The sequence below is a fragment of the Tursiops truncatus genome, chromosome 1 (genome assembly GCF_011762595.2).
Source record: "Tursiops truncatus isolate mTurTru1 chromosome 1, mTurTru1.mat.Y, whole genome shotgun sequence".
In the NCBI taxonomy this organism is placed as follows: Eukaryota; Metazoa; Chordata; class Mammalia; order Artiodactyla; family Delphinidae; genus Tursiops; species Tursiops truncatus.
In genome coordinates this window covers 119,467,143-119,479,532 of record NC_047034.1, presented here as the reverse complement: position 1 = coordinate 119,479,532, position 12,390 = coordinate 119,467,143, and the positions used below count along the sequence as shown (strand labels likewise).

The following is a 12,390-nucleotide window of genomic DNA, read 5'->3' as shown; positions in this document are numbered from 1 at the left end:
CCTGGGTGAAATATATAAATAGAATGCAAATATTAGCATTGACTCCTATGCAAGTGATGAGTATGCCTTCAGAAGAACTTGAAGTTAGGGTCTCTTTTACATAGTATATGTTCAAATTAACCTTATAATCTCAGGTTTAGAAAAAAATGAAAAAGTCATTACATTCACTGTCCCAAGGGTCACAAGATCAAATGCCTACAGGATCAGGGGAAGCAAGAAAACCCTTGATGCAGGATAATGTGATGAACTGGAAATCACATGCTCTGACTCAAGGGGACAGCTGCTACCCAGCCCCAGCCAAACAGTGCCATGAAGGAAGTATAGGGATGCTTGCTCACTGTTGCCATATCAACTAATTTCTGTGTGTTTGTTCAGATATCGAAAGATTTTTAAATATTGGCAATTAAGCAATTTTTAAGAAAATATTTTTCAGGCTAAAGAGACTTGGCATAAGTGTAAGAGCATGAGTCTTGCAAGCTTACTCAAACTGCTTAACCAAGCTATACTTCAGTACCTCAGTGTCTTTATTTTTTAAACAGGGATACTAGTAGGACTTGCCTCAAAGGTTTGGAATGATGTCTGGCAACAGTAAGCTCTCAATAAATATTAGCTATTATTATTATATTAAGCCATCCACAGTTCTGGCCAGGAACTGTGCGAGAAAACAAAGAGGAAAAGGGCATTCCCTTGTAGTGCAGAGACGGCATGAGAAAAGTACAGTCAGCGGAGTAAATCCCAGCTAGAGGGAAACACAGAGGGCAACAGCTCCTCCTTCGAGGGATCTCCTGCCCAGACTGGTGGGTAAATCAAGGAAGGATTCTTAGAGCAGATGATACCTGAACTGCATCTTTAAAAGATGAGTACTATTTAACTGGTAAATAGTGGGGAGATGGTGAAGGTGTCCTGGCAGAAAGCAGCCTGGGCAAGGTGCAGAGCATGAGAGATTCACACATCTTTCAGTAGCGATGAATCAGAGAATACAAGGGAATCAGCAGCAAGATACATGCTGTAAATGTAAAGCTAGAGCTACATGGTGAAGGGCCTTCTGTGTCAACAATGGAAGTCACTGCAGAATTTTAAGCAGGGCAATAGTACAACTCTATTATCTTAGAACGCTCCCTCTTGCTACAAAGCAAAGGCTGGATTGGAGAAGTTTGAAACAGAGGCAAGGAACCAGGTAATCTAGAAGAGAATGTATAAAATCTTAACTAAGGTAGTGAAGAGAAAGGAGAGGCTGGTTTTGAGAGATTTTAACAGGACTTGCGGACATATTGAGGTGGAAGCACCAGGGAGAGGGAGGAGACCAGGAGGACTTCCAGGCTTCTGGCTTAGCCAGCAGGAGGATGATGGATACAGGAAGAGAGAAGGGCAAGGAGCCACGCTATGAAGTCAAGCAGAGAGACAAGAACCAGGCAAGATGAAAAAGGAGCTGGTATGACCTGGCAAACAAGACCCTGTCCTGGATACATTTTAAACAAAGAAACCAGCACCTGCTTCCCATAGTTTATTTCTCTCCTGGGCCTGTCTCCTTTGGTACCTCATGAAAAACTAAAGAAGAAATCTGGGATGACTTAATCCATCAGTCTGTATTTTATCCAATCACATTCCCTTATTACCAGGTACCCAATTTTGTGGATCACTTTCAGATTATAGTTTGGAGCCAAAGAAGAGAGCCTGTTATTTTTCTTTTGTTTTCACGTGTGGTGCCATCTGGTTCACAAGGAGACTCAGCTCAGTGTCCTGGGTTTCCTTAATGCCAGACTCTAAGTCTGGGACATGGCAGCAAATTAAGAACATCTGCAGATTCAGTCTAGCCAGATTCTGGTGAAACTTCATGTTGAGGCTTTACCTCAGAGTTGCAAACTGCAGTCCAGTAGCCAAATATGGCTTGCAGACATTTTGTGTATCACAGGTGGTTTTAAAAATTATGAATTAATGTAATTTAGAGACCCAGTTATGTCACAGGTCTCATATATTTATAGCCATTTGCATTTGCTACACCTGCTTAATATTAGATGATTATGTTCTGCTCATATATAATTAGGATCCTAAAGCATCTTAAATATAATACCCTCAAAGGGCATAAGCACATTGATGATGTGGACTGTGCTTTGACAGGTGATAGGAAAATAGGAGTGAACTAAAGTTCTGAAATCCTATGTTTGCTATGCTGACATCTTTATCAGTTTATCACTGAGAAGAGTAATGCCAGCCACTCACTACACAGATCACTGGAAAGATCAAATCGGTCCAACGGATGGTGATATTTCTATGAAAATAGCTGATGTTAACATGCCAATACTTCATTACACTGACAAAGATTGCAATGAGAACAGACAATGGTGCAAATTAATCTATTCTTCTGACAGTCTGTAATGAGAATGGGATGTGGTTTAAAAAATTAAGCCATTCTTAGTACAATCTCAAGATTGCAATCTCATGGTCTCTCTCAGATGCTGTATGCTCTGGTGATACATCACTGAAAAGTGTCAGTTTAACAAAGAATGTGTCTTAGCTCTTGCTGGGATGGTAGAATGCATTTGCTTTGTCTCACCACAGCCCTGCCCATTAAAAACTATGAAGTAGAATCAATTGTATTTTTTAGAACACACATACACACCAACTAGAAAAAAAATTCTGGCAATTTTGTCTTAGACAAAACTTACAAACAATATATTGTACTTCATTTCTCTCTTTTTTACTTTTATAAAACCTAAGAGAGGAAGCGATAAGTTAACTTTAGGAATTCAGAAGCTAGTACCAATTTATCCAAAAGCAATATAAAGCTAATTAAGTTCATCATGGAGAGCTGCATAGTCATCCTTTCTATAATGGCCACGTTGCGTTATAAACTGGGACTGATGACAGATGAGGTGCTTTTTTTTTCTTTTTTTTTTTTTGCGGTACGCGGGCCTCTCACTGTTGTGGCCTCTCCCGTTGCGGAGCACAGGCTCCGGACGCGCAGGCTCAGCGGCCGTGGCTCACGGGCCCAGCCGCTCCGCGGCATGTGGGATCTTCCCAGACCGGGGCACGAACCCGTGTCCCCTGCATCGGCAGGCGGACGCTCAACCACTGTGCCACCAGGGAAACCCAATGAGGTGGTTTTTAGCCTTGTGATTTGCAGTAGCAATGCAATGTTTCACTTGGTATTCATGCTCAAAGAAACCTCACAAAGAACTAAGATTTCTCATCTAAACAGAATAGAAAATATACAATAATATTTTTGATATCTAGTTCTCTAGGTTCAGACTGAAAGGAATCAGTCAGAGCCTTAGATCTGTAGATAATAATTAAAGCAACCATAACAGCTAACACTTGTTGAGAGCCAACAATGCAACAGATGCTCTATGAAGACTCTTTTAATTCTGCCGATAAGCCATGGATCAGGTTCTATTAGGATAAGATGTATGCTCAACATCACATGCTGGTAAGAGGTGTAGTCAAGACTTAAAGTCATGGCTTCTTGTCCCCAAAGCCCACACTTGTCACCATTACTGTGTGCCCTCACTGCTTCATCTTACATTTAGAGAAATTAATACTCACAGAGGCAAATTGGCTTAATTAGGATCTCCCAGAGAGTTAAAAGCAAAGACAGACTGAAAATTAGGCCTCCAGATATGCTAGTTAAGGACATTTCTTAGTATTTATACTGCTTCAGTTTATTGAAGCCCCCTCCCAAAATGTTTTGAACAAAAGATAATATTATGGACTAAATATGCCACCAGATCTCAATAATTTATCTAAGTATGTTTTAATTTCACATTAAACTAAACATTATATTCATTCTACAGTGTTTCTTCATAGCTATGCATTATGTTCTGTCCTAAAATCATAATAATGGGCGATATATTAATTGGCATTAATCCATCATCTTCATTCATTTGTACGGTAAATGTGTACTGCGTCCTGTATACCATGATCTATATTATTTCCAATGAAATCGTATTTTGAACTATCTCATTTATTGATTCATTCACTGCATATCTATTGAATACCTACTAATTGCCAGTCATTGTGCTAAGCACAGGAGACACAATGCTGAAAAGACATAGTCCCTGACCTCAAGGAGCTTGTGATCTATTTGCAGAGACAAGCAAGTAAATAGGCAATTAAGTTTAATATAATACATACTATTGTAGTACAGAGTGCTATGGGAGTCCATAGGAAGGTCATCCAGAGATAATTCATCTAAACTAAAACCTAAATGACAGTAGATATAATGCAGAGAAAGAGGGTAGGGAAAAAGGAATTACAGGGGAAAAAGAATCATATTTCACAACTTATGATTGAACCATTAAATCAGTGAAATATACAGTAATTCATTTCTTTATTATTATTCATCCATTTACCAATTTCTTTGGAAAAGCATAACACTTCGTTTTTTTCTGCCTGTTGTCACTCACATAGAATGTTCAATACATTTTGAATAAATGAATGAAGGTTAACACATGTTGTATTGAATGCTTGTTCTATTACTGGCTTCTTTTGAGAGACAACAATCATGATCTCCTTTCATTTCTTTTCTTGATAACGAAGAACTTGAATCCACAAATCAACACCATGGTTATGCAGACCCTTGAGGTTGACTCACAAATTTGTGTTTAATTTGTCTCATTCAGGATAATGGGAGCTATGCTCTAGAATTGTGCTGTCCAATATGGAAGCCACTAGACACACATGATTATTTAAATTTAAATTTATATTAATAGAAATTAAGTAAAATTAAAAATTCAGTTTCTCAATCACACTAGCCACATTTTATGTGCTTAATAGCCACATGTGACAGTATTGAACAAGAGAGAAGGACACTTTCATCATTGCAGAAAGTTCTTTTAGACAGTCCTACTCTAGAATCTAGATTATAAATTTGCCAAACTATTGATAACTATCTTAGGGTAATACTGAAGAAATAATAGGCACTCAATATTAAGTTATTGATATTTTCAAATGTATCCTTATTTTCTCTTAATAGCAAAGTTTCAGTCGTGAAAGTGGAAACCAACGTTTACATAAATCATTTCACATATTTTATGTAGCAATCAAGGTAAAAAATTGATTAATGGGTGACAGTCTCTTTCCTGAATGTGGAATACCAGAAAAGTTCCCAGCAGCTAGTGTAGCATGGCCACTCAGGCAAGACTGACAAAGCAATCTCAACGGTGACAAATTTCAATTCCATGACCCTTCACGTTGCATTGCCCACTTTCTGGCAGAGGTGCTAATGAGTAGTATCACTGCCAAGGGTGCGTAAAGCAAAAGGGAGAAGGAGATGCCGAGACCTTGCAGAATCTACTCTGAATAATGAAGAATTAAATATTGTTCATCTTAAACTGATTTTTCAGACACAGTGTCAAGAAGCAAACAAGTAACTTTATATACTTGATATCACAGTCTAAGAGTTTCAGAGGAGACGTTTGGCACCTGCATCTGAGTTTAACTCACTTTATGAATAGTCCCTCCCCACCCATTGGGATATGTATAATTAGTTTAAATGTGTTCACTACACCGGTTTATGTGCTTATAGCTGTACCAGCTCAACAATATCCAACTGATCATAAGGTGAAAAAGTAGAGTTAGAAGATCAATGATCATTAAGCATCAGTTTATTTGTTTGCTTATTTATGTACCTCATTCCAAAAAGAATTAAAAATAGTCAAGAGTAGCTACTGGAAGGAACCTAAAAAGCCTAGGTTTTTGTGACACAAAAAACATATTTTTTGAGTCATGTTAAGTTTGCTAAATATGTTTTGAGCAGTGTTTTGTTTCTTTGTTTTCTTAGTGTCAGCAACTGTACTTGATAGTGGCCAGAAATGGTTGGAAAATGTGATAATGCAAATATGTTACAAAGGGCATTGAAGACAAAAGTAGGAATGAAATTCCTGACTCTGCCCTCAGCCTGGAACCATTGTACAATTAGATGACTGTTGCAAGGAAATATTGAAATTCCAAGTGGGCAAAGGGCGTGAACTTAATATTTTAAATACAAATAACTAATAAATATCTGGGAAAATATTAAGCCTCACTACTTATCAAAGAACAAAATATAAACAGCAGCAAATGAGCTGATATATTTACCTCTCATATTAGCAAAATCTTTTATAAAATGAGAAAACCTAATTCTGATTCAGGTATAATGACATACACTTGTTATTGAGAGTATAAATTATTACAACTGTTTAGGAAAAGTGTTCATCAGTATGTATCAAAAGTCTTTAAAGTGGTTGTGCCCTTTGACATATTAACTCACTCCTCAAAGTACCATAAATGATCTGTGAAATTGGGAAAGTCATATTAAAAAACATATTCTTTGAAGTGTTTACACTCAAATTTGAACAACCTGAAATTGAGAAATAATTAAGTAAATCAAACTAAATGCAGAGTCAATAAAAATATGTTAACATAGAATTTTAATAACATGAGAAAATGCTTATATTTAATTTAGGGGAAAAAGTATTACATAATTGTATATTGGACATGAGCTCCGTGATATGAAGAATATATAAGAAATGCTCAAAATATTTTAACAATTGCTTCCTCTGAATAATAGGATTTTATTCTTTCTAATTCTCCTAATTTTCTGAATTTCTATGAAAAACAAGTATTAATTTTACATTTGGCAAAATTATATAGTAATTCTGAATGATCCATAAAGCAAAATGTTAAGTTGCATTGTATATAATTTCACTACATCTGCTGGATGCAGATCTATAAACAGAATTTAGCTGGAGTAAACTTTGGTGGAAGAGAGATAGTAGTTGTGGGTCACATCTCAAAAGTCATTAAGATATAGACAGATGATTGTGACATCACAATCGAGAACACAGGCAGCGGTATCCTGGAACTTTAGCATCCCACGGGTGCAGAGCAATTTTTCAGAGGAATAAAAGAGCTTCATGTGTTATTTACAAAGTGCTTTCAATGTGAAATGGCTGAAGATAGCATGAAATCTGAAAAAAGAAGTTGTGCCAACTACTGGTTATATTAAAATTTTTATAAATTAAAAACTATTTACATACACCACACACACACACAACCCACACATAACAATAGCACTTACCTTGCACGCATGGTTTAAAAGGATCGAAAGAACTTATGTGTGTATCTACCATGATACTTGGTACAAAATGTGTTCAATAAAAGTAGCAAGAAGCTTGGTTTCCCAGGGATTACAGAAATCACTGGTTGCAGAACAGAAAAATAATCAGCACTCAGGAATCCACAAAGATGTCCTGAGAATCACAACACAGTGATGTGGAGTTTCAGATGAGCAACATGCAGACATCCAAGCAGGTAGGCCACACTAGAGAGTTCAATCAATGGGAACTATTAGCTAAAATGATGGATTTGGAGTATCTAACAAGAGTTTAGCAAATAGTAACTACTTTATAAATATTAAAATTTAAAATCCCAACAATCTTGTAACCAGTAACCAGAGTTAAACGTAAAAAATAATCTATTTTGCCCAAGTGATACAGGTGCTCTCAGGGGTACAAAGTTCCGGGGCACCTTGTCTTGCTATGTGTAGTATAAGCTCTTTAGCCTGGGATTTATGCATTGTATAGGCTGGTCCAATCTGCCTTTCAGTCTTTACTTCCTGAAACATCATGTACATACCCTGTTCTGCTTGCTATTTGTCTGTTCCTTTGTCTGTTCCTTTGTTCCTGTATAAATCCCCTCTGCTCACCATTTGTTGAATGAACAACCGAAGAAACGAACAATTATAAAGATAAACTTACGGTAGCATATTATCCACTATTTTGCTTAAGCATATAAAAAAAAACAGCATAGAGGCCTCTTTGAATCTCTGCTGATGTTGCACAGATTGATTTTTAATTATTTTTTTGTTGTCTGTTCATATGTTTCTTGAAATAAATATGTGATTTTCAAGACTGACGTGACCATTTGGTTTGCAGCGGCTGCCGCAGCAGACATGGCTTACCACCATATCAGACCTCCCATCGGCTATTCCATTCCCAAGCCCATATCATCTCTGCTGATGCGAGGGTGGAATGCATGTCCTGAAGTGAGTAATTTTTACTTCCTCTTAGAAAATGTGTTATGGTCAACATCTGTCACAAATAGTGTAGCTCCAAAGTCTACTTTCAGTGTGTATTTTAAGACTGTCAAGGCAGGAAGACTGATTTGCTTTCTGCTCTTTAGTCTCTAATTGCCTCAAGAAGTCTGAGTATCTCATATTTCTTTGCTGTTGCTCTCTGATTCTGAAATGTTTCTCACAACTGATTAGTAAGAGACCCTGGTATGACAGATGACTCAGTCTCGTCTCAGCTGCAATTTTATTAACTACGCCTGAACCACACTTAGTCACTTTTTTCAAGAAAGAAGTTTGTCACAAGATGGATTTGTGTGGGCTCTTCACCATGAGGCAGGCCTGCAGGCGAAGACCCCATGACCAGTGGTCTTCTTTGAGCCCAGGGCTCAAGCCCTGGCTTCCTAGTCCTTCTCTAACTCTCTGAGTGACTGTATGACAAAGTAGCTAAGAGCATAGATTTAGAGTTTAAATGGAGGAATCAATATTAGGGAAGGGGGCTTCCCTTGTGGCGCAGTGGTTGAGAGTCCGCCTGCTGATGCAGGGGACGCGGGTTCGTGCCCCGGTCCAGGAAGATCCCACATGCTGCAGAGCGGCTGGGCCCGTGAGCCATGGCCACTGAGCCTGCGCGTCCGGAGCCTGTGCTCTGCAACGGGAGAGGCCACAGCAGTGAGACGCCCGCGTATCGAAAAAAAAAAAAAAAATGAGGGAAGGAATAAGTAAAGTAGTATACGTAAACAGTGAAAAAAGATTAATACGATCATAGATCTGAGAGAGTAGAGGGGAACAGTCATATAATCCCAGAATGAAATCCCAGATCATCTGTCTGTAGGAAAGGATTCTCCCAAAACGTACCAGACAGATTGGTGTCTACTTTGTTCTCACAGATTGACAAAGGAGGAGATTTCACAACTTCTCTCTTGATATCACAGTTTTATATAGTGTCTAAGAATCCCCCTGCCAGTATGTCTGAGGTCTACTGAAATCCTTGTGTTTTGACGTCAGCCCGCATTGATTCTTCTGCTCTACGTGGAGGGAACTAGTTCACACTCTTCACACTGGAGATCCTCATACACAAAGGCCCAATAGCCCTTAATTATCCGGTCCAAACCATCCTAGTTATTGTTATCCTTTTCTTATATGACCTTATATGATTCTGATCCTTCCCAGACACTTTACCTCTCTTCAACAAGGGAGCAGATAAAGTAGGCTGTTGGTATCTCACCAAAGGAGAAATAGAATAAACCCTAGTCTAGATGTTTGGAGAGAAAGCAAATTTCCCATTCTGTTTCTAAAGGCAAAACCAGACCACGTTATTACCCAATCCTACAAGTATACACAAAAACTCTTATGAAGAAAAAGGAAGATAATTATGGAACATGGACTGAGTATCTTGGAAGAAATAACCTCTTCCTCTGACCATTTAATTCACCAGATTATATATTTATTTGTGTAGAATCTTCTCTCACTACCAGAATGTTAGCTCCATAAAAGCAGGGACTTTTTTGTTCGTTCATTTTGTTTTCTTTGCTGCTGTAACCTCCTTACCTAGAACTGTACCTAGTAGATGCTCAAAAATATATGTTGAGTAAATGAATGAATATCACTATTGCTTATCAATGCTTCCAATCCCCTCATCTGAAATTCAATGTTTAGAAAATTGTCTTGAAAAATTACATGACTTAAAATAGTTTGGGGAAACTTTCTTTGTCTTTCAGTATGAATCTCAGGCATATTTTCTGGGAATAACTGTGTCAGGCACCTAATCCAGAATTTCCTTCTCTCCTTGGGGTATGAAATATTCTAAAATATACCATAACAATCAAAGGGAATCCCTTTTGTTTTTATTAACTGACTCTTCATGATTATAGATAAGGGACATGGAAGTTTTAATTTGGAATAAAAGCAAGTCATTGGCACTTCTAAAAGCATTTTTTAGGTAGGATGGGTACCAGAAGTAACAGTTTGGAAAATGAGAAAGAGAAACCAGAATAGAATCAAAGGAAAATGCTATTAAGGATTAAAAATAAAAATACTAAGAGGTCAAAAATTGAGTGCTTAGTAGAAAAGTCTTGCTGCTAAGCAGGGAAGTACAGGGCTCTGGGGATGAGGTTCTCCCAGAGGAGGATGGAGAGAAAGTATAATAGGAAAGCTAAGTCTCTGACTGGCTGGCAATATTTGTACTTGTCAGTCAGGTGGCTCCCGGTTTGGCTGTGGTATCCATCTCAGCATTGTAAATTTGAGCTGCTTCTGTATGTGACATGCCTAAGTCATCATTGCATTGCCCAGTAAGGTCTTCACCTAGTCAGTAAGCTAAGTACTGAGGAGAAAGGGAACAATGGGCTAGTTTTCACTCTTTCCTTAAATAATTATTTACTGAGTCTCTACTATATACAGCCCCAGGGATGGGTGAGGAGATTCAATGGAGATGTGCTCTTAATGGCGCTTAAGGTCTAGCGGTTATATGGAGATTAATAGAATAAACACATTACTGGTTTTATACTTACAAGCCAAGATGAAGGAAACCAAGATTAGATGAGAATGAATGCTAAAGGAACACTAGCAAGTGGGGGACACAGAGCTAGGTCAGGGAAGGCTTCCTGGAAGAGGTGATACTTGAGCTGAGATTATAAGCATAAATAGGAATTTGATGAATGAATGGGGTTGGTGAGAGAGAAAGAGTTTAAGGAAACAGAACATGGGCCAATTCATTGTGAGAAAAGACACAAGGGAGAGACTTAGTTATTGGAACATTGTAGCTACTGAGGGGCTATACCAGACCCTCATTTGAAACAAATTCATATTTAGATCTAAACACTAACATCATGCTGCCTGGTCATTGTTTGCTAGGTTATCAACTTCACTTCTCATTCTTTGTTTTATGTCTGTCTTTGCTTCATTCCTTAAATTTGAAACACATTATTGTCTCCTGTGCATGTCTTCTTAGTCAAGACCTATAAAAATAGAAGAGGACAATGAAAACACTAGCCTATTAGAGATAGAGGGTGCTTGCTGGAAAACAGTGAGAAGTGGGAAAAAGTTCTGATAATTAGATGGAATCAGATTTTGGAAAGCTTTGGAAACCAGACTAGGGAATTTGGACATGAAATTAGACAATTATATTTTGTCTCTAAAGTTGTGAAAGATATGATAAAAGTAATTTTCTGGAAAGTTCATCAGAGTTTGGTATGAAGGATTTATTCACTTAAAGAATTGTATATAGCTCCTGTGGTGAGGCAGGCACTGAATTATCTCATAGTGTGCACTGGAATAGCTAAGCATTGTTTCTTAGTGTAGGCTGTGTATTATATGCTCCACATTACCCTGGAATGTTTGTTAAAATGAAGACTCTGGGATCCTATTCTAAATCTACTGAATCAAAATCTCTGGGATGGAGCCTGGGACTTTGCATTTTAACGTGCACCCCAGGTGATTTGTGCCCAATAAAGACAGAGAACTAGTGGGGTGACACAGAAGCAAAAGACACTGAAGTCAGAGTCTCTAGCTGGGCTGCTATTGCAGTAGTAATCCAGTTGGTTACAACACAAAGACTACAATGGTTACCATGGGGATTCGGGCGCAGGGGTAAGTGTGAGAACTACTTCAAAGGAAACATAACAGAAGGAGGGAAAAGACCAGATTTAGGAAGTGGATGAGAGGAAAGAGTCCAGGAGAACTGTCATCACTGCCTCCTGAATGAAAGCTAGTGAACAGAGTACTTTTAAGCCCTTAGATATGAGGGACATTGTTGGCAGTGACAAACAAAGCTAACAGCTCTGCAGTAAAATGAAGGTGCTTAAAAGAAAATAGGAAAAGGGAAAAGAAAGATAGTTACAGAGAAAAAGAGTAACCTGCTCTGCAAAACTGAGGGAGCTGGCAATTAGAATACAGTAAACTTAATGTGCAAGAAAAAGTTGGCATAGATGCTCTTCTTACCTTCAAGGTGCTTGACAAAAGGAAGTGGGATCCGGGGAGGCAGACAGATGGCATAGGAGTTGAGCTCGAGGAGGGAGGGGAGAAGAGTCAGAGTTAAAAGCAAGAACATTTTGAATCCAGGGAAAGAAGAGAGATAATAAGTTTAGGAAGTTTTCAAAATAAGAAAGTTGTCATTTGCTACCAATTCTGAATAGGAAAGAAAACAGGAAATGGGGCATGTAAGCAATATTTACATTGTTCTAATAGCTTTTAAGCTTTATAATATTGCCGCATGTAGCTATAAAGATACAGAGACTTCGATATAGAGACAGGGGAAGAGAAAGTTAGTTGCATTTGTGACCTTTTTTCCCACTAGAAAATATGAAATATTATAGTATTCTATACCATGATGTTAGGCTTTCAACATT

At 38.1% G+C, this 12,390-nt stretch overlaps 1 protein-coding gene across 1 annotated transcript in view; it reads left to right on the top strand.

Moving 5' to 3' along the window:
• Positions 1-12,390, top strand: part of TNNI3K (TNNI3 interacting kinase) — a 296,461-nt gene that overhangs the window by 204,397 nt on the left and 79,674 nt on the right. Inside the window, exon 25 of the mRNA XM_019919967.2 lies at positions 7,914-8,023. Coding sequence (XP_019775526.1) covers positions 7,914-8,023 — 110 coding nt within the window. The remainder of the gene's footprint in view (positions 1-7,913; positions 8,024-12,390) is intronic.